Source organism: Emydura macquarii, unplaced genomic scaffold (genome assembly GCF_026122565.2).
Source record: "Emydura macquarii macquarii isolate MOO-44397 ecotype Brisbane River unplaced genomic scaffold, CSIRO-AGI_Emac_v2 contig_295, whole genome shotgun sequence".
Classification (NCBI taxonomy): domain Eukaryota; kingdom Metazoa; phylum Chordata; order Testudines; family Chelidae; genus Emydura; species Emydura macquarii.
This window is the reverse complement of record NW_027130432.1, coordinates 8,480,238-8,502,593: the sequence shown is the minus strand read 5'-3', so window position 1 is coordinate 8,502,593 and position 22,356 is coordinate 8,480,238. Positions and strand designations below refer to the sequence as shown.

The window sequence follows — 22,356 nt, the reverse complement described above, 5'->3', positions numbered from 1 at the left end:
AAGCACTGTAATTACAACGCTTGTGCCTGTTATACACAGCACTTACTGTGTTGCCAAAGCGTGTCTGCACTTAGTGCTCTAGCATCAACAGTGATAGGCAGCTATTCCATTGTGGAGCTCGCCACCTTGTGCTGCTAGAAGTTGTGGAAAGACACAGAGGATTGCAGGGCATCATGGGTGTCGGCTCAACATGACGCATTGATTTCCGTTCAATCATTCTATGGGTTTCCAACTGTGTTTCGTGGCATTTTTCAACAGTCCCACTTTCCTGAGCACGCACGCGTGCTCTCTATCAGAAAGGATGGATCCTGCACTGCTCTCCACTGTTGTTGTCAGTGTTCTGAACACATTGTGGCTAGTCATGCAGAATATCATGAGCTCCCAATCAGAACAGGAATCCGAGGTGCCTGACCTACCGTGTGCCATGCAAACATGCCGGATTATTGTTTGCATTCACGGAGCATATGCACATGCTGCACTGACACTTTTGGGCGCATGAAACAAGCACTGAGTGGTGGGATCGCATCATTATGCGGGTCTGGAATGACAAGCAGTGGCTGCAGAACTTTTGAATGCACAAAGCCACCTTCATGAAACTCTGTGCAGAGCTCGCCTCTGCCCTGCGGCACAAGTACACCAGAATAAGAGCTGCCCTCTCAGTAGAGAAGAATGTGGTGATCACCATGAGGAAGCTGGCAACTCCAGACAGCTACTGGTCGGTTACTAATTAGTTTGGAGTCGGGAAGTCCACTATTGGAGCTGTGTTACTGCAAGTGTGCAGGGCCATAAATCACATTCTGCTACGAAGGACTGAGAGTCTTGGAAGTATGCGTGAAAAAGCAGATGGCTTCACAGTGATAGGATTCCTAAAAGTGGCAAGGTGATAGATGGCATGCATATCCCAATTTTGGCCACAGATTATCTTGCAATGGAGTGTATCAATAAAAAGGGGCACTTTTTTATGGTACTACAGTCACTTGTGGATCACTGGAGGCGCTTCACTGATAACAACATGGGTTGATCAGGGAAGATGCCTGACACGCATCTTCAGAAACATTGGGCTGTACAGAAACTGTAAGCAGGGACTTTCTTTCCAGACCAAAAGATTCCAATGGGGAACGTTGAAATGCCCATGGTGAACCTGGGCGACCCAGCCTATACCTGACTGCAAGGGCTCATGAAGCCTTATACAGGCAACCTGGATAGCAGCAAGAAGCACTTCAGTAACAGGTTGAGCAGGTGCTGAATGACCCTTGAATGTGTTTAGCAAATTTAAAGCTTGCTGAAGATGCCTTTATGGCAGGTTAGACCTCAATGAGGAGAATATTCCCATGGTTATAGCCACCTGCTTTGTGCTTCATAATGCATGTTAAGCTATGGGTGAAAAGCATCCCCCTAGGTGGAGTGCAGAAGCAGAGGTGCCTTGCAGCTGAATATGAACCAGATGTCAGGGCTATCATAGGGCACAACAGCGGCCCATTCGGATCAGGGAGGCCTTGAGGAACTATTTTGACAATGAGCAACAATAATGTGTATTTATAAACAGCACTGTGCCATGCTATGTCTGCTATCCAACTTGCACTGCGTCTCAATATGAGGTACAACAACCATGGGCAAGAGACAAAGATTGCTTTTTCTTCACAGAGTATGTCTTTATTTAATAATTATTCATAACACACATGAAAAGCTGGGCTGCAGGGGAGAAAGCAGGGAAGGGCAATGTGAGCTATCACAGCTGGCTGTAAATCCAGCTACCATTCTGGAAGCTGTCTGCAGGGCTGGAGTGAACTGGGTACCAAGACGGTCCAGGAGTTTGGCAGGAATGTGTGGGTTGAGTTTAGGGAGGCATGGAAAGCAGTTCTATATTGGCTGGAAGAGGCGACTAGCATGCATGAATTCAGTCTGCAGCATTATGAGTGACTTTAGCAGCTCCATTTGCTCCTCTGTGGCTTTTATCATACACTCATGACCTGCTATCACTTGCTTCTAGTTTTCCCTCCTCTCCTGCCTATCAATTTTCCTATTTCTGGACACTGTCTCAATGCCATTTTTTCTCCCCCTGCCTCAGAGGACCGGATGAGTTCTTGGATCATCTCTTCTTTGCTTCTCAGTGGTCATTTTCTATCAGCTGCAGGCACTTGGCGGGTGTGGAGGGGTTTCCTCTCAAAGCACTATAAACAATGAGCAGAAGCGTTATTGTGATGCAATAACAGCATTGATACATTACTGTAAAATACACCTCTTTCTCACTGTCCCCTGTACAGCTCGATGATCAACCAGGCCACAGTGAGTTGTGCCCGGGGATGGGGGCACTCAAGCTTTGGAAAAGGTTCTGAATGGTTGTTTGAGGTATTGATGCAGGTAGATAGGGACAATTTCAAACTGTCACCATTTTCCACAGATAGGGTCCATAGAAGCTGATATCTCACTTCTGAGAGTAAGCAGGGATGCTAGGGTGCATCTTGTCCATGCTAGCAACTTCAAACCGGGTGCCTATGCTCCTTACCTATGTGTCACTTTGGCACAGGAAATTCTTCTCCTACAATGGGAGAAGAAAAAGCAACTTTGTAGGAATCTCCGGCAGAGGATAGGCGAGTACGTCCAGGAAAGTTTCCTAGAGATCTCTCTGGAAATTCCCGTGAAATCTCTGCGTGCATTAACACACTTTTCCACAGCACTGCCTAGCCGAACAGGGGAATAGGAAGCACATACAAACAGAGCTATTTTTGTGTATTTCTATCCCTTCAAGAGCTGTATAATGCAACAGAGCAAAGGACAGCTATACCTCATGTAACCAAGCAGCAGCAAATTAAAAAAAAAAAAAAAAAAAAAAAAAAAAAAACACATCACTTACTCAAGGTCCCCTCTTTCTACATCCCTGAGCTGGAGAGCTGAGACTGGCTCAAACCCTCCAGGGTCGAGACGTGGCCCTGGCTCCCCATATTAGCAAACAACCCAGTCCCCTGTTCCACACTGTCCTTCAACTCAACTTCCGTGTCAGGGTTGACTCCAGTGTCTGCTACTTCTGGGCCTACGGAGGTATCCATGGATCTCTTGGTGGTGGAGGTTGCCGCGGAGGATGGCTTCTAGGTCCTTATAGAAGCAGTAGGTCTTTGGGTCTGTACCGGAGCAATGATTTGACTGCCTAGCCTTTTGGTACCCCTGCCACAGCTCCTTGATTTTCGCATGGCACTATAGCATGTCCCATTCCTAGCCCTTCTCCACTGTTAAATGAGAAATCTGACTGTGTGTATCAAAGCTCCTTCGGCTGGAGCAGAACTGGAACTGCATAGCTTCCTCTCCCCAATGCCACTCAGATCCAGAAGCTCCGGTGTGCTCTAAGTGGGAGACCATTTGGTGCATGGAGCCGCCATGATCAGCTGGGAAGATGAGATATGAGCTTTCCATGCTGACAAAGCAGGAAGCGGAATTTCAAAAATTCCCTAGACTTTAAAGGGGGAGGGGCAGATGGCTGCAGGGCAGAGAAATTCAAACTGATGGCCAGAGCAGTTGAGATGGGTATTGTGGGACACTTCCTGGAGGCCATTTACCATGACAGAACCAAGTGCAGTGTCTACACTGATGCTTTGTCAATGAAAGTGTGTCACAAAAAGCTCTGCGCGTCTCGTCAAGGTGGTTTTATTTTGTCACAAAATCAGGGGAGTTGGGTCAGCGGGAGTGTGTGTGGGTGGGGGGGGGGTTTGCTATGTGTACACCACTAATATTTTGGCGCAAAAAGCTGACTCTGGGTTGACAAAAGTCTCTAGTGTAGACCAGGCCTAAGAAATTGATGGTGCACGAAGAAGACAACAGGTCTAGAGTGAACTACATCAGGAAGGGAAAAAAAGAAAAAATTAGAAAAAGTGTGAAAAACATCTCTACAGAGTATAAGAGATGAATAAAATAGAATGTTTTAAGAAAGTTTCATATATGTTAAACAAAATATAAGCTGTACTATGTTTCAGCTGGGAATCAGACCCTCTCCCACACATACTTATGTAGGTCTGAATCAAATTGCAGTGGGACTAAAACTATAATTAGAATGATTTATTCCTAACCTGTACAGTGCCACAAGTGTGCAGAACATTCAATACAAATGTGAGAAAAAGCGGATTTCATTCTGCACAGGGGGCATGCCCTATACTTAAGTAGCACAAAGGTCAAGGGAGTGAAAACGTGAGATTTGTACCACCTTTGCTTATGCACACACTTAACTCTAGCATGCGCTTTGTGCAAAATAGCTGCAACCAGGCATCCGGCCCTAAATTTTCATTTATCAAACTAGTTAACAAGACAACTGGATGAGTAATCAAAAGAAATTAAAGTAAATCTTTTCTTTTTTTCTTCTCTCCCCAATTTTCTACCCCCAGCCTTCCTTCGGGGAAGATTTTGGTCCCTCTTCTTTTATTGCCTGTAGTCTCCTACCATTGGCCAGGTTAATCCACTACAAAAAATATCAGCACCCAATTTATCTGCACCACAAGCTTCTTTAGAGCAGGGAATCAGTATATTTTGTACTACACCCAGAATATTGACAGCAGAGATCACAAGAATGAAAAATGTGTTTGCAAGACAGCCAAAAATACCTTAGAAATCAACAAGCAAGGCAGACCTACAAAGGTTATTTGTTATTTTCAGTATCACATGACGACTAGCAGAATCGTTTTTTGTTGCGGTTTTTTTTTTTTTTTTTTTTTTTTTTTTTTTTTTTAAAGATCACTACTACTTCTTGAAATTAACACTGCAAAATTACAGTTTGTTAGGATTTATTTTGGTTTTAGTAAGGAGGGCTAGCTGCCTGCCTAGCTAGAAAAAATTTAGATGCTGACTACCTAATCAGAAATATTTAGGGACTCATGTATAGGGATCAGCCATTCAACAGTCTAAATATTCCACTGGTACTTAAGTTTTGATATAATTGAAACCTATAAAAAGTGCACCCAGATGTCACTGTGGCAGTCACCATGTAAATATTTGTAAAAATAAAGGTTTTTTTTTTTTTGTTTTTTTTTTTTTTTTTTTTTTTAAAAGGACAGTAAGTTTACTGCTTCTATCTAGAAAAATCAGTCATTAGCACACACTGCAGTAGTACAGAGACCTAACCAGGGGAAAACAAAAAGCACTCAACAATTCTGAATCAGCAAACTCAAAGTATCAAGTCTAAGTAAGAACAACAAAGTAGAGATTTTCAATTAACTAAAACCCCTGTCCAGCATAGGGCTCTACATGAGAGAGGTGAACACCTGCACTGACCCTACTGCTGGACGAGGATCTAAAAGACCAATTCAAATGTAATTTGATTGGAAGTTTCCTTTTCAAAAAGGATAAACAATGGTGTGAGTAGTAATTCATTAGTTACAATACTATTATTTTGTTTTAGACTGCTACATTGTGTAGCAAGTCCCAAGAAACACGTTAATGCATTTTAAACGGACAAAAAGCTTACGTCTAACCACTGAACACGTCCAGTGTTTTTGCAAATACCATACCTATTACAAAACAGTAATCTTGACAGTAAACCTGTTTAACGGCATTTTCAAAGGCACTCAGATTTTGACCAGGATTGTAGTAAAGATGGAGATAAAAACCACGAAAAAAGTTTCTCATTCCCCCCCTCCATCTGTAGATTGCACTATACTGCAAAACATGATACAAGTTAAAACACTGTGCCTATCAAATTTCTGTGAGATCACAAAGTATCATAGCAGTGCATCAGACAATATTTTTAGCTGTACCAGCAATAGCAAATTGCTTACAAGTGGCTAACAGACAACTGGAAGAGTTGATTCGTAAAACACTAAAGTCACAAGCTGCACAAACATGTTTTTAAGTTAGGTTTGCCTCCACATTAGCAACAAGTTTGGTTATTACAGGGCCTGATCCTGCAAGGAACTGAGCACCTGCAAGGAGGTGCTGCATGCGCTCAATTCCCACTGACTACAGTGAGAACTGAAAGCTCTCAACAATTTGCAGGACTGGGTCCTTTGAAGGGAAGATAAAAATGCACCTATTTAAAACTAACTAAATTTATATATAGGCTCTCACTGTCCAATTCAGGTAACATCATATGCCTCATTCTAGGTACCATCTTTTAACATTCTATGTATGCCATTTGTAAACTAAATTTTCTTGTATCCTGACATGCAATGTCTCTTCATTTGCAACACTATTCGACAATGAACATTGTCAAGTGTCAAATATTACATAAAAGTTTGAACAAAAAACTAAACATGGTAATATCAAAAGTAAATACATTAATCCCTCAAGTTAATTTTTTTCGAAGTGCAAATTACCAAATAACATTTGGTAGAACTAAATAATAATACAAATGAAAATCTATCAGTGTGGAAGCCTTAATATTACAATTCCAATACTAGTTTAAAAGTTAAGATACCATATGCAACTCAAAGTCATCATAAGTAACTGCCAATATCAAACAGTTTTAGTTCCATAAATTTTGTTTCATAGTGTATTTCGAGGTCAGCCTAAAAGGTCTATAAGTTTTATAGTAGAACACTGATCAATAGTACTGAGAGTCAGAGAAACTAAAACTGTTATTGGCTAGAATTACAACTATTTTGACTTTTACACATTCCAAAAATGAAAAGCATTTCTCTCTTCAGTGTGGCAAGGATAAGAACACTACACTATGTTAGGGAGAGAGAAGGGAGGAGTCAGCAAGAATTTGGCATATCCCACAACCCCCCTGTTCATCTGACTAGTTTAATATGAAAAATCCCTTGGATTTTAATAGAACTAAGTTACATTACCAAAGGACGCAGTATTAGACTTTAGATTGAAAAACTTTCTAGCAGTATCCACCATATAGACCACCATAACAGCAATTATATAGTTCAGATTAACCATTACAAACATAACTATGCTAGTCAAGGTGGTCACCATTCCTGCAATCCAGCACAAAACTAAGCATTGAACAAAAATTCCAATGAATTATTACATAATAATGACATGATAGGAGGAGAGAAGAGAGGGAAAGACAAAAATGCTGCTATGACTGACTTTGGTTTTTAAATTCCTTTTTTTTTAAATTTATGTAAGTGAGCCCAGAGCCTTAATTTGGTTTCCGTTGGGTAGGAGTTTTAAAAGAATGTAATAAATTAAATACAATGAGGAAGTGGATAGCTTTATTTCTTTGAAAGTCATTTTGATTACACGTATGAGAACTATGAATATACAGTTCACATTGAGACAGCATTCTAGACCAAATAACTGGAAAAACTGATAGGAAGTGTCAGTTTAGTCATTGGACATCTCTCCCATAGACCTAGTTGTTTCTCCGCACCATCACTTCCTTTAAGGAGGAGCACAGTACAAGGTAAGAGTTTAACAATCCTAAGAGTCTCCCACAAATAGGGAAAGATTTATAGTTTTTAGCTTCTGAAACACTTACATTAAAAATTATGTTTCTAATAAAATAGTTATAACTTCTCACTGTCACACGTACAATTTCACAAAAGTATAAAGTTAGGATGGATAAAAGGCTCGGATATTTTGGATTTTTTTTTAAACTGATATTTTCATTTAAATTATAGTAAATTTTTCTTTTTTAAAATAAAGATGTTTCAGATGAAATCTGAATTTAATACAGATATCTCTTAAAACATTTAAATAAAAAATAAGTATGCTAAATTCATGAACCTCTATCAAAAAAGGCTCATTTTTCAGGGGAAAAACATCTAACTCTACCCTGAACAGTCCCTTACAACATGAGCTAACTACTTCTGCTAACACGGTGTTCACAAACTGGGACCCCCCTTGAAAATATTTCAGGCAACCCCCCTCCATATTACGCCACCCTTACTTCTGCACTGCTGCTGGTCGAGGCGCTGCCTTCAGAGCTGGGTGCCCAGCCAGCAGCCGCTGCTGCTCCCGTGACCCCTCCACAACAGCCTTGCAACCCCTTTTTGGGTTGGGACCCCCAGATTGAGCAACAAACATGGTGCTAAACAATCTGTTCCACTTTGCATTTAGCTGTGACACTCTGAGTACCTTTTCCAGAACTGAAGAAGAGCTCTGTGTGGCTCAAAAGCTTGTCTCTCACCAACAGAAGTGGGTCCAATAAAAGATATTACCTCACCCACCTTGTCTCTACAACTTTTCATAAATATGGCACAATAGATCATGTATTGTGTTGCGGGCTTGTTTTGTTTAATAAAATAAAAATTCATGTGTTTTGTATGTTTAATTAAATTTCAGGCACTATTCTAATGCAGCTTCACACAAATCATGAGCAAAAACGTATGTTGTTTATTTACTAGATAATTTATTATTCACCATTTTCTAACATACTAAAATGAATAATTAGTAAGAATCTGAAAATATTAAGTTTTATAATTGCTTAAATAAATATATAGTTATAGTGCTCGCTAGATAGCAAAAAGATGGACCAAAGACAGTGTAAAGGCTCTATTTAGTTGTAAATCAATGTTTTAATAGTTACATCGATGAGAATGCATCTTTCTTTATGAAAAACTCATTTACAATCAAGGCTTTTCACTTAGATTTAAATCATGATTTAAATTGCCTTGATTTAAATCAGTCCATCTTGCATAAAAAAAGCAAATTGACAGGACATAAAATATCCTGTTAAACAGCTGAGCAGTCCTGATCACCTTAACCAATAAACAAACCTATGCAGCCCTTGCCATAAGCTCCTCCATATGAATTGGTTGACATGATGAACAAATTAAAATCTAGTTTTCAGGATTGCCTCAAAAAATGTGTTCAGCTAATACTGTTTTTGCAAACAAAAGTTCTTGTAATGTAATAGTAAAACAGTTGATCCAGTACTTTTAGTGAGTTATGTCATTAAAGTGCACACCATATAAACTCAAATTAAAAGCCAGAAATACCTCTGCCAGATTTCTATTAAGTTTTGATCAATGTGGTTTTTGTTCTATATTAATTTAAGACAGGACACTTTATTCTTGATTGTCACTGCCTATGTAGAACTTTTCAGTTTTAATTTTTTTATTCTCACAAAACTAATGTTGTTCCATAACCTACTCACAAATGCTGTAGTTTTTCCTTTGTTTTCCATTTGAATTATATACAAACTATTTATATAACACTATAACATGCATGCTATTTGACTAACAAAAGTCAAGGATCCTGAAACAGCAGTAGTCCTGCAAGAATAAGAAAAACTCATCTGAAATGCTCTACTTAGGCAGTGACGTGACTTATTAAAAGTGCTCTTTTAAGGATGCCATGCATTTGGTCTTAGTACCATACTTCCTAATTTACCAAAAGTTAGGGAAGTGTTTAAAATCATGCTACCTTAAATACATAAGGTAGAATATATATAAAAATACAACTGATAAAGATTTTTATCAATTTAACCTGATACAGTAAAGGTTTCTCTATTACACACGCAGCCAAGTGAGATAGAGTTGGAACATGGCTGCAGTAGTTAATAGACTAGATATAACCACGCTTCAACAGAGTCTTGAAACTAGGCTAAACAACAGGCCAATGTATTATCTCAGCTAACACAGTTTGGGCCTCTCCACAATACCTACCACCATTTAGTTCAGAGTAGAACTGTATTTTTACCCTGACTCTCAATTTGGATGTATTTGTGCAAATGGATCCTGATATGCCATAGGTTCCCACACAGTACACGAGTTATTTTTAATTTCTGGTATTTTTCAATAAGTAAGGGGGTTGTTTGTTTGTTTTAGAAGTATCAGTATCTAGATACTAGCTAAAACAAAACCAAAGCATTGCAGTGATGCCAGCACATCTGACAAACAAATGGCTCTTATCTAAGTCATATCTTTGAAAATGAAAAAACCCTACATCACTCAACAGGAGAAATGTAAAAGCTGTAGGGAGAAAAAAAAAAAAAACCCACTATCATAGTAAATGACACTAATACATGAAGTGCAAAAAAGTTAATAGATTTTACATTGCACCACCACCAAATACAGTTCTCACTCCGCACCCTACTACTTAGTAATATTACTTGGCTTCTCATCTAAAATGACCAGTTTGTTAGTGAACCTGAAACGCGTTTCCATTAAAAAAAATGGCATGAACATGCAAAAGAATCCTTGTACTAATCCCAAAATCTGTGTTGTGGGGTAGACTATTGTTCAGTGGTACCAATAAATACATACTTGGGTCATAATTTCTTTGTATTGTATTGCTTCCTGACACAAGCTTCTAAGAGAAGGATTACACACACATGCTCTTCATCCTAACTCAGTTTCTCACTTGGGAAGTTACACACGGGAGGGGAAAGAGGGACAGACACTCACCAAGCCCATATTACACTACTTCCTAAACAAAACACTGAGGTTCTACATAGATCCAAATGACTCCCTCAACTCAAAGTTGTTCTAAGACAGTTTTTTTGTTGCTGAAGTTATTAGTGAACGAGGCGAACAGTCTCTGAACTGCCCAAGTGCAAGCACGCCCCAGGCGAGGGTCTTCAGCGCTCCACGGATTATTAAGGCGGCCTCCGAGCTCCCTGTGCAGTGGCGACGGAACCGTCCCCACGTTATGCCCCTGCAGCGGGATTCCTCGCCCGCGGCAAGGATGCGAGACTGTCCGCAGAACCTCGTCACCCCACCGGGGCTCTCCACGAGCAGCACTAGGGAGCCCCACGGGGCCCCTCGCGCCTCGGGGAGGAGCCCTCCCTAGATACAGCAAGACAGGTCCCACCGGCCCAGCCAGCCCCCGCGGGAAGCAGCCCTCCTCGCGCGCTGGAAAGGCGAACCGCCGAAGCCGGCCGAGCCGCATATACGCACCTGCAGGCCCCAGTGGCGGCCCCGGGCCCGGCTGTCCGTCCTCCCCGAAGATCAGCCTGAAGTCGAACTCGTCGGTGGCGCCGCAGTTTGCCGTAGTCATCGGTTTGGCCGGGGGTGTGAAGTGAGACCCCGTCCCCCCCGGGCCGCGCCGGCCTCCTACTGGGCTAGGCTCCTCGCCGCGACTCTCAGGGCCGCCTCATAACCAGGATGGCGTATGGGAGAGCAAGCAGCGGCCGCAGCAGCTCCCGTCCTAGCTCCTTCACTCGGACTCGGTTTGTCACTGAGGGGAGGGGGCAGGGCAATCACTACGGGCCGAGGCAGGCCCTGCCCCTCGGCGGCTCCGCCCCCCGCCGCGCTCCCACGGCTCCTCACGCGCTGCTCTCGTTAGTCCCTCCCGCACCAACAACACCCTCGCGCTCTGACGGTCCCACACACGCGGGTCCACTTCGCCGAATCACTTCGTCCTTCTCCGTCCCCCTCCCCTGTGCGCTGACCTCGCCCCTTCCCCCCAGCCGCTTTGGCACTGGCAGCTCCTGCACACGCCCTGACTCCACCCCCGTCCCTTCGCCTCGCGCCGGCTACGCTCCCCCTCGCCCGGTCCCGCCCTGCTACGGTTCCCACACTTGGTCTCGCAGACGCTCTGATTCGCTCGTGACGTCGCCTCCAACGGCCGATTTCCTCCTGACTAGATTTGGGGAGGGGAGGGGAGGGAGACGTGTCAGGGCAGACCACGTGGTACAATGCCACCTCAAGGGCTGCTGGGAGTTGTAGTGTTTAGGCCCAGCAGCCTGTGCCGAACCGGAGAGGTCGGGCCGGGTTCACTGGCTGGGGAGGGCAGCGTCATCCCCAGGGAGCGGAGGGACGGGAGTGCAGGGAACACCCCACCCCGTGGAAGAGGGGTGCTGTGGAGACCACCAGCCAGTGCAGCCACTCGGGATCGTAGGGCGCGCCGAGGCAGGCTGAGGAGGGGCTGCTTGCCACGTTGCAGGCGCGGCGCACAGGCAGCTCCCACCGACTTGTTTAGATGGAGCTGCCCCCTGGCCTCCGGAGCCATAGCGTCTGTATGCTGCCTTGTGGGGAGTAAAATAACGGGGGGATTGGCTGGAGATACCCAAGAGAGCCCGCCCGCGTCCCAGAGCAGTCGGGGGTTGCACCGCGCTGGGAATCCGGCAGCTCCCCCGCAAGCTTCATCTCTGCTAAATGCCCTTGTTCACCTTTTGTGGAGGGTTGTTGGAGCTACGAGAGAGACCAGATGAGGGGAGGGTAAATACCTTTATTGGCCCTACGACTGTTGGAGAAAGAGACTTTTCCCTGTGAAAGCTCCTCTCTCCCCCCAACAGAAATTGGTCCAAGAGACGCTACTACTACCTATCTACCTACCTCACCCACCCACCTTGTCTCGCTCCTAAACTGAGACCAACATGGCTGCAACACTGCAAACAACCATGGAAGATACCAAATTGTCCCTTGAACAAAAGCAATGGAAGTAACTAGTGCTTTTCTTAAAGCTCATTTTATTAAATTAGATTTGTGAATTTTTTTCTGTGTTTTAATTTGCTCAAGCAACGTGTTTTTCTTCGAGGCTGGTTTTACTAATTATTAAAACAAACCATGGAAAAGCCCCTGCTAACTCTTCATTTCAAAGTTGCAGTTGAAACACTCTCCTTAATTTTAACGGTATTTCTAGAGACCAATACATAACTTCGATAAACTAATTGACATGAAAGTAGCAGAATAGTATAACAGTAAGATAAAAACCTACTGGAGTCAATCAGTGATCTGTCTTTAAATTGAAAATCATGACACTGTAGGCGTAGCTGAGGGGAAATATATTAGAGTGTTTTGACAAACATTTACTTGCTTTCTTGTAAAGCCTTTTGATAAGATATCATATAAGAGCAATAAATAACCACGAGTAAAGGGGGCAAAGTCCTCCTGGGGATTTAAAACTAAGAAATAAGAGAGTGTCCTAAACAATTACTCTAGCCAGTCAAAGACAAATCGGGTATTCTATCATTTTCATATCAAGTCTAGTGGTGTTCAAATATATAATATTTATTAATGACTTGAATGTGGAAGTAGACAAATGAATCAGCACAAGGTAATAACATTTAATTTTTGTTAATAAACTATCTAAAAATAGTCTAAAATATTTATTAGGTACTGCTATCCCCTGAAGTTCCAGGCTTCTCAAAAGAGTGGAAGAGAGAACTAGAATAATTGTGAGTAGCTTCATTAAAACATTACTGTGCATTGTGCATCATCATCAGAAAAAAAAGCCTTCAATGACAAAGGATAGAAATTTCAGAATATTGAGTTTAAACAACTGTACTCTTAGTTAGGTACAACTTTGTTTGCCTCATATCAAGGTAGATATGAAAATTAAAAGTCCAATGAAAATTTGTTAATTATATTGTTTTTACAATTCAGACACCTGTCCGGGTGACTGAAGAACACAATGAAACCATCATAGGTGGGTTCCGTGGCACCAACAGAACACACAGTACTACTCAGGTTTGGCCCAGTAGTGGATGGCATTGCAACCTGCCACTCAGGTTTGGTGCCCACCAATGAGGCCTGGTCTACACTACAGAGTTAGGTCAAAGAAAGGCAGTTTATGTCAACTTAACTCTGTAAGCATCTACACTAAAATGTAGCTCCCACCTATGTAAGTCACCCACTACATTGCCTTAACTCCATTTCCATGAGAGGCATAGCACTTAGGTAGATGTAGTTAGGGTGACATAGTGTCTGAGTAGACACTGCATTACTTAAGTCACCTGTTCTGTCAACCCCGCACAAGGCTCACAACTGGAGCTCAGAGCTGGAGCGCCGTTGCTGGGGGCTGACAAACTAAGCTGTCAGCCGCGGGGAGAGGGAGGGCTCCTGCTGTCAGTGCCCCACAATGGCCCACACACTTAAAAGTGCTCCTGGTGAGGATGCGCACCACCGACAAAAGGATCGTACTGTGGACATGAAACTGTTTTAATTACTGCGGTGGCTGTATGTCAACTTGATTTAAGTCAACAATTTTGTAGTGTAGACATGCCCTGATAGTGCATGCGATGCGCCTGCCCTAGCCGGACTCAGATTCCACTGTCACTGCCCCTGGCATCATGCCAGACCCAAGGCAACTCATCTGCCCAAGAGCCCAGTGGTAGGAGTATGGTTGGGGATGCCACTTCTACTAGCAATGGGGCCAGAGTTCAGGAAGAGGCAGGACTGTCCCCCCACCACACACAGGGCAGAGCTCCACCATCCCCACAGGCAGGGCTGCAATCTCACAGCCTGGGTCCTTTCTTATCTCCCATCCCCCTACCGAGCCCCACTCCCCAGTGGAGTGCACCCACTGAATTAGGAGGCTACATCTGCCCCTGCTAACACCCTCTGTCAGGAGTACACTTCAGAAAGTCATGTAATTTTTTGGCCTGAGGCCAGGACCAGTAACCAAGAATTCCCAAATCCTAATCCCAGCTTTGATACCAACTCCTTTAAGGACCTCTTAGGCTAATATTTTCATATGTATTCACTAGTTTTTGCTGCCTACCTTGAGAGTCCTCAGATCTGATTTTCACAGTTGGTGAGCAGCTGCAGCTCCCTTGGACTTCAATTAGAGTTGCTGATGCTCAGCACATCTGAAAATCAAGCCTTAAGCATCAAGTTCTGCATCTCAGATTAGTGTATGCTTGAAAATTTCTTCTTTAACTTCTTTGCCTTAGTTATTCCAAAACTGAGGTAACATACTATTTACATGTTTCAGAGATGCTGGAATTAATTAGTTCATGTTCGTAAAGCACTTTGAAGACAAAAAGTGCCATATAAATCCTGAGGATAATCTATACTATACACTACTACACAGCCATCAGGCAATGCATATAAATCTACTAGGTAATATTATCTAGGCTACCTAACTTTTTATGAAACATATAAATTTGGCAAATGCAAATATAGTATAAAATTTAAACCAGCCAGTACAAAAGCAGCACTGTTTGCAGTTTTGTTTAGAACAGCCATACTTTCCTGATTAGCTTACCATCCTGGTGCTCTATGCTATTTATCCAGTATGGGAGGATGATTTTATTATTATTTCCCACCCACTATTAGCTGCTTCATAAATCTGTTTCTTCACCTAAAAACGTGCTTAATCAAATGGTTGATGCTCTTGCCAGGGCAGCCAGCTTCCTCTTCCCAAAGAACATAAACCTTTACAATGAGCTCAGTTGGCCTGGAGCTTGCTTTTACCTCTAAATTCAAGGTCATGTAGGAGCACAGGTTGGAAATGAATGTGTAATTGGATTAGCTAAGATGCAAAAAACTACACACACATTCGTCAGTGAAAGAGGACTACAATGAACTCTTACTATAGTAAACTACATGAAATGTAGTTTCCTACAACTACTGGCTCTTTTCAAGGAGCTTTCTGACTCAAAATTTAGAACTTTACAGAATTTTGAAGGTTTTTCCAAGCAGATACTTTGGAATTTCTACCTTTGATAGTACCTTATTTGAAGCCAGATAATTGCTGTGTCAAATTACATTATGTGAAGTAACCATGGCAGTCCCCTGTTCTAGCTAATGTATCAGTAGATTATTCACTATGCATATCCTAGGAGAGAAATATAGGCAAACTTCTCATGTCCATAAGTAGTACTTTAAACTCAAGTAGGCATTTGATCTATGCCCTTTGATACCAAGTAGGGCTCAGAACACATTTCTAATACATGTGGCATGTTAGAAAATCTGTATTCTATAGCCCTGTTTTTCCCATCTTCACCACAAAACAACTTCCTTCCCCCAGCTTTTTGAGCAGTTTTCAGAAAGTTGTGCTAGTGCTGCATGTACTCAATTAAGCATTGTATTATTTAGATCCACTGTAAATTAAAGCAGGTGGCACTTACAAAAAATTAAGATATTGCATTGCACTGAGTAAGGTAATTGAAACAATTAGGCATGTCAAGACCCTTAGCTTTCTATTCAACTATATAATAGCATTTACAACATATGTAGAAGACTAACTACGTGCATGCCTTTATTATTAAGATGCATTTTTAAGTAACAGTTTATTTACAGTCATCTGTGTAATGGTTAATTTACTTCAGAATCAGATATACCCAAATCTCTCTACATCCTTGTTCTCCAGCCCCACTCTAAACTCCCATTTGTTTCTATTGGGATAAAGTCAGGCCAGAGGGCCTCAAAAGGGTATACCAGGGCCAGAGTGTGAGCCCTAGAATGCCAAAAACCCTTTTTCCTGCAAGTAGGGGAGAGATTATTGCAGGGCAACTAGACACACCTGGACCCAATGAAGGGCTTGTCCAGGTGTACTTAAACCCCGCCTTCCCTAAAAAGGGGGAACAGGAGAAGGAAGTTGTTGGAGAAACAGCCCCCAAGCTAGGAGATGGTGCTTCTCTGCAGCCTGAGGGGCGGAGATGGTGACAACCCTTGGCCCCAGCTGGCAGGAGGGAGCCACAGTAAGATACCTGCCCTGGCTGAGGGGAAAGGACAAAAGACTTGTTCAGCCTGGGGAGACGGGGTAAGCGGTGACTCCCTGGCCCACTACAAGGGGTAGAAGTGTGAGACCCACTAGGGTGAAGCCAGCTGTTTGCCACACTATGCAACCCCCTTCCTACTCCACTTCCTTAGCTTCTGTGATCCACTGCACCCTACATACACCCTTATGTTGTGATTATATATCATTCATGTTCACCTTTATAGTGTAACTTGTATTATTTAATGAAAAGTATCTCATGTAAGGTATTTTTGGAATACTCCTGACATGCTGAACACTATTGTTATAATAATATGTTTATTGCAATGTCATGTGTGGTTATGAAGCTCTGCTATGTAGTATTCCCAGACATGTCTCCCATGACTTGAAGCAGATCTAGGAAAACACTAAAAGCAGAGAGGTAGTGCACACCTTACTAAGGTATGCATAAAACAACTCAGCTCCTTCAGGAACAATGGACTAGCCTAAGCATCTGATAAGGTGAGTTCATTGACTCAGGAAGTGGAGAAGACTACCTAGGAATACTGTTGGCCACTGGACCTTGAAGGGGGAGGTGAGGCCTGAGATGGGGGCGCAGGGACATTTGAAGAAGGGGGATGTTTTGAGGCTATCACTCTCTCTTGCAATCCAGCTATGAACAACATCGAGCAACTGAAGTACTGACCACTGGGGAGAGCCTAGTTGGAGGCCGGCCAACCAACCAGCCTGTGGTGAGAACCATCTAAGACTATAAGGCTACTGAAAGTGTAACGCTTATGCCATTTGCCTTTACTTCTGATTAAATCTGACTTGGTTTCCTCTGACTTCCTCAGGAGTGGGGTTCACACACCGGGGCAAGTGCAAGATGGGCCCCAGGAGTGAGAGACTGGGGTGACATAACTATACACCAGTCCAGATTGCAGAGGGGAATGTCACAACTTCTTCCATGCCACTCTTGATGCTCAGAACAGTATTCCCATTCCTAGTGCACCAAATGCTCATCGTCCCCACATTCAAATCCCAGCAGAAAAAGCACCCCATGCTGTAAAGCCTTTCAGTTCAGAGCTGGTGTGACTGGGGCACACACAGAACAGTGAGCTGGCAGAAGCTCAATCCTGAGGAGACTGATGTCGTGGTGATGGGTTGGAGAGGAAAGTGGAGAAGTTGACTGAGATTATAGCAGCCTCTCTGAGGGGTTTAAATCCATTCTGTGACTGAAGTCCATAACTTGGACTGGTTAGATTTCCAGTTGCTTATGAATTATCAAATAGTAGAAATGATCAAGACAGTTTTTTTTCCCCCACTTATGTCTTGTTAGGAGATTGTGGCCTTTTCTTTCAGAAGTGTTCTTTGACACCATGATTCACGTCTTTGTAGCCTTTAGAGACTAGATTACTGCAATGCATTCTAAGTGGGGCTACAAACTAAGTCCATTTTGAAGCTGAAACTAGTGCCCATGTCTGATTATCCTGAGGAGACAGGAATATTTCTCTCTAATGTGCTTTGACCCTCTCCAGATTGAGAATGTCACCTAGGAATGCTGTGACTGTCAGTTCCAAAGACCTACTCTCTCCCTACCTGAGAGAAGGCACCACTGTTCATGTGTTTCATTTTCCTGACATCATCCCATGTGTGACAATTTGGAGTCTTGGGTTTGCAGCCAACACAGTAATTTCATATCTGCCTTAGAGCAGGGGATTTTGCCTCCCCCTACATACACATTGAACCTCAAGTTAGACACAGCCTGGGGCTTCATTTGGCTAGGAACTAGTCCTATCTGGCTTAATAAACCAAATCGTAATCTACTGTGACCCAAAATTATGAATATTAGGATTTTGTCTGGTCTGACTCCCTTTTCTTGTTCATTCTAGACCTGTTTTAAAACACAGTTACTTACCAGTAACTGTTGTTCTTCGAGATGTGTTGCTCATATCCATTCCAATATAGGTGAGTGCGCGCCCCGTGCACGAGCCTCCGGAAGCTTTTCTGCCCCTAGCAACCCCCTGCGGGTCGGCTCCTGCGCCCCCTGGAGTGCCGCGCTCATGTCGCGGTATATAGGGACCCTGCCGACCCCGTGGCCTCCAGTCCCTTCTTTCTGCCAACTCCGACAGCGGGGACGGAGGGTGGGTTTGGAATGGATATGAGCAACACATCTCGAAGAACAACAGTTACTGGTAAGTAACCTTGTTTTCTCTCTTCGAGTGATTGCTCATATGCATTCCAATATAGGTGATTATGTAGCCATACCATGGAGGTGGGTAGGAGTCACTGTCGAGTAGCCCTTCTTAGGACGGCTCTGCCTACAGCCACGTCGTCTCTTGCCTGTTGTACGATGGCGTAATGGGATGAGAAGGTATGGACAGATGACCAGGTCGCTGCCCTGCAAATGTCCGTCAGGGGCACCCGCTCCAGGAAGGCCGCTGACGAGGTCTGGGCTCTGGTCGAGTGTGCCGTCACTGTACTGGGAAGCGGCACCTTTGCCTGATCGTAACAGGTGCGGATACAGGCGGTAATCCATGCAGAGATGCGTTGAGAAGAGACAGGCAAGCCTTTCATTCTCTCAGCAACCGCGACGAACAGTTGGGTTGTCCTTCTGAATGGCCTTGTACGATCGATGTAAAAGGCCAGGGCCCTCCTGACGTCTAGGGAGTGCCATCTCTGCTCTGCCTCCGATCTGTGTGGTCTGGGAAAGAACACGGGGAGGAAAATGTCTTGGTTACAGTGAAACTGAGACACCACCTTGGGTAAGAATGCTGGGTGGGGTCTCAGCCTCACTTTGTCTTTATAGAAGACAGTATAAGGGGGCTCCGAGGTCAAAGCTCTCAACTCGGAGACCCGTCTGGCCGAAGTAATGGCTACTAGGAAGGCTACCTTCCAGGACAGGACTAGCAAAGGGCATGTAGCCATGGGCTCAAATGGGTGTCCCGTTAACATGGAGAGAACCAAGTTCAGGTCCCAGAGAGGTACCGGGTCACGAACCTGCGGATATAATCTCTCTATCCCCTTCAGGAATCTACAGGACATAGGATGAGAGAAGATAGACCTCCCTTCCATCGGCCGGTGGAAGGCCGAGATGGCCGCCAGGTGTACCCTCAGGGAGGCAAGCGCGAGGCCCTGCATCTTTAAGTGTAGGAGGTACTCTAGGATTGCCTGTATAGGCGATGAGCTAGGTAAGATCCCCCGGGACTCTGCCCAAAAGGTAAAGCGCTTCCACTTAGCCTTATACAGCACCTGAGTGGAAGGCTTCCTGCTCCCTAGGAGAACCTGCTGTACTTGTGTTGAGCAGGCTCTCTCCCCCTCAGTCAACCACAGAGCCTCCATGCCGTCAAGTGGAGAGAGTCCAGGTCCGGGTGTAGAAGACGGCCCCAGTCCTGGGAGAGGAGGTCGTATCGTGTCGGGAGCGGTATCGGCTCGGCAATGGACATGTCCAGTAGCATACTGAACCAGTGTTGCCGGGGCCAGGCTGGTGCAATGAGAATAACATTTGCTTTGTCCCTCTTGATTTTTAGGAGCACTCTGGGGAGTAATGGGACGGGGGGAAACGCATACATCAGGGGCCCCGTCCAGTCTATTAGAAAGGCGTCCGAGAGGGAGCCCTGCTCTCGTCCCCGGAGTGAGCAGAACCTCTGGCACTTCTTGTTCCACGCAGAGGTGAACAGGTCCAGTTGGGGAGTGCCCCACTTGTGGAAGAGAAAAGACACCACCTCCTTGTGGAGTGACTAGTCGTGGCGGGGTAAGAACGACCTGCTGAGGCGGTCCGCCTCGTCGTTCCTGACCCCAGGGAGGTGAGAGGCAGAGAGGTGAAAATCGTGCCTCACCGCAAGGTCCCATAGCTGTATGGCTTCCTGGCACAGAGTGGAGGAGCGTGCCCCCCTTGCCTGTTTATATAAAACATGGCTGCTGTATTGTCCGTGAGGACATGCACTACTCTGCCCGTTAGGAACCTGAGGAAGACCTTGCAGGCGAGACGAACTGCACGTAGCTCCCTGACATTGATGTGAAGGTGCAGCTTGTGTGGTGACCATAGACCCTGCGTGCTGAGGTCGCGGCTCATGTGGGCTCCCCAGCCCACGTCGGAAGCGTCCGTTATCAACGCCACAGATGGGGTTAATTCTGCAAAGGGAACCCCCCGAAGTACCTCCCTCGGGTCTGTCCACCAGTTGAGGGATGTTAGGACCTGGGCTGGGATGGTGACCACCTTGGAGAGTGAATGTCTGGACGGGGTGTACACCGAAGTCAGCCAACCTTGGAGGGGCCTGAGTTTGAGGCGAGCTAGTCTCACCACATATGTACATGCCACCATGTGACCCAACAGCTGAAGGCAGCGCCTGGCTGTCGTCGTGGGAAATCTGAATAACTCCTGAATGATGGCGGTCATGGTCTGGAATCGGGCCAGGGGGAGGAAAGCCCTGGCTTGGACTGCATCTAGGGTGGCCCCGATGAAGTCTATCCGCTGCACTGGGGTGAGTGTGGACTTCTGCTCGTTGATGAGCAGGCCCAGCCTGGTGCACGTTGCGCAGGTCAGGGCTAGACTGTTCTGTACGTGAACCCTGGATCTTCCCCGTATTAACCAATCGTCGAGGTAGGGGAAGATCTGGACGCCTCTGCGCCGGAGGTGGGCAGCTACCACCGCCATGCACTTTGTGAAAACCCTGGGTGCTGAGGAGAGGCCAAAAGGTAGGGCCGAAAACTGGTAGTGGACACCCGCTACCATAAAACGAAGAAAACGTCTGTGCCCAGGGAGGATGGAAATATGGAAGTAGGCGTCCTTTAAATCGAGGGCAGCATACCAATCCCCTGGATCCAGAGTGGGTATGATGGAGGCTAGGGAGAGCATGCGAAACTTGAGGCGTCTGATAAATCTGTTCAGATGACGGTCTAAAATAGGCCTGAGGCCTCCCTTTGCCTTGGGGATAAGGAAATAACGGGAATAGAACCCCCTGCCCCTCTCCGAGGGAGGAACCTCCTCTACCGCCCCGAGGCGGTGAAGAGAGTGAACCTCTTGGATGAGAAGTAGCTCGTGAGATGGGTCCCTGAAGAGGGATGGGGTAGGGGGAGAGTCCAGTGGGAATGCCGAGAGTTGGAGAGCATAGCCTCGTCTCACTACGCTGAGCACCCAGCGGTCCGAGGTTATCCCCTGCCACTCTCGGAGGAAGGGATGCAGTCTGTCCGTAAAGGGTAGAGTGGAATCCAGTGGGATGGAGAGTGTTAAGGAGCTGCCCTCGAGCGTCCCGTCAAAAGGACCGCTTGTTGTTCTTTTGCTGGCCCTGCTGGGAGCCCCCTGCAGGGCCTTGGCGGTCTCGGCGGTTTGACTGCCTAAAACGGTCTCGACCTCGCCTAGGTGGAGGGGGTCGGGGAGGCAGTCTAGAGGCAGGCTGTTGTTGCTGCTGCCGTTGGGGTCGCTGTCTGCCCTGGCGCCTTGTGGCCTGTGGCACGTAGAGGCCTAATGATTTAAGGGTGGCCCGAGAATCCTTAAGGGCGTGTAATTTACTGTCTGTTCTGTCCGAAAACAGGCCAACGCCATCAAAGGGCAGATCTTGGATGGCCTGTTGCACCTCCAACGACAGGCCAGAAGATTGCAGCCACGCCGACCGGCGCATCACAATGCCCGATGCCATGGCCCTTCCTGCCGCGTCGGTGGCATCGCTCGAGGATTGGAGGGCTGCTCCCGCGACTGTCGCTCCCTCCTGCAGGATGGTGTTCTAGTCCTCCGCCATGTCTGATGGTAATGTGCGGAGGAACCTTTGGAGGGAAGCCCACAGGTTCAGATTATACCTGCCCAGGAGCGCTTGATGATTCGCAATGCGTAGCTGTAATGCCGCAGTCAAATAAATTTTTCTCCCAAATAAGTCAAGTTTTTTGTTTTCCTTATTCTTTGGAGTACTCGACTGGGCCCCTTGTCTGTCCCGTTGATTGACAGCATCTACAACCAATGACCCGGGGGGGGGGGGTGGTTGTAGAGGTATTCGAACCCTTGGGAGGGAACGTAATATTTGCGCTCCGCCGTCTTAGAGGTGGCAGACACTGATGCTGGAGTCTCCCACAGGGGCTTGACCACCTTTAACACCCTGTCATGGACGGGGAGCGCGACGC

At 45.4% G+C, this 22,356-nt stretch overlaps 1 protein-coding gene and 2 long non-coding RNA genes across 5 annotated transcripts in view; 1 reads left to right on the top strand and 2 right to left on the bottom strand.

The window, feature by feature from the left end:
• Positions 1 to 11,244, bottom strand: part of NFATC3 (nuclear factor of activated T cells 3) — a 164,378-nt gene extending 153,134 nt beyond the window's left edge. For 2 of the 3 annotated variants that reach the window (XM_067551521.1, XM_067551529.1), the window contains exon 1: positions 10,776 to 11,244. In XM_067551521.1, coding sequence (XP_067407622.1) covers positions 10,776 to 10,875 — 100 coding nt within the window. In that variant the 5' untranslated portion in view covers positions 10,876 to 11,244. The remainder of the gene's footprint in view (positions 1 to 10,775) is intronic. The other variant, XM_067551533.1, reaches the window with a different exon arrangement.
• Positions 11,245 to 11,595: 351 nt separating this feature from the next.
• On the bottom strand, positions 11,596 to 14,964 carry LOC137154185 (uncharacterized). Its single transcript, XR_010920132.1, has 3 exons — positions 14,905 to 14,964; positions 14,323 to 14,410; positions 11,596 to 12,011 (listed from the first exon to the last, which is right to left on the bottom strand). It is a non-coding gene; the product is annotated as an uncharacterized lncRNA (long non-coding RNA).
• Positions 14,965 to 16,144: 1,180 nt separating this feature from the next.
• On the top strand, positions 16,145 to 22,103 carry LOC137154179 (uncharacterized). Its single transcript, XR_010920129.1, has 3 exons — positions 16,145 to 16,308; positions 16,916 to 16,994; positions 21,777 to 22,103. It is a non-coding gene; the product is annotated as an uncharacterized lncRNA (long non-coding RNA).
• Positions 22,104 to 22,356: the final 253 nt, after the last annotated feature.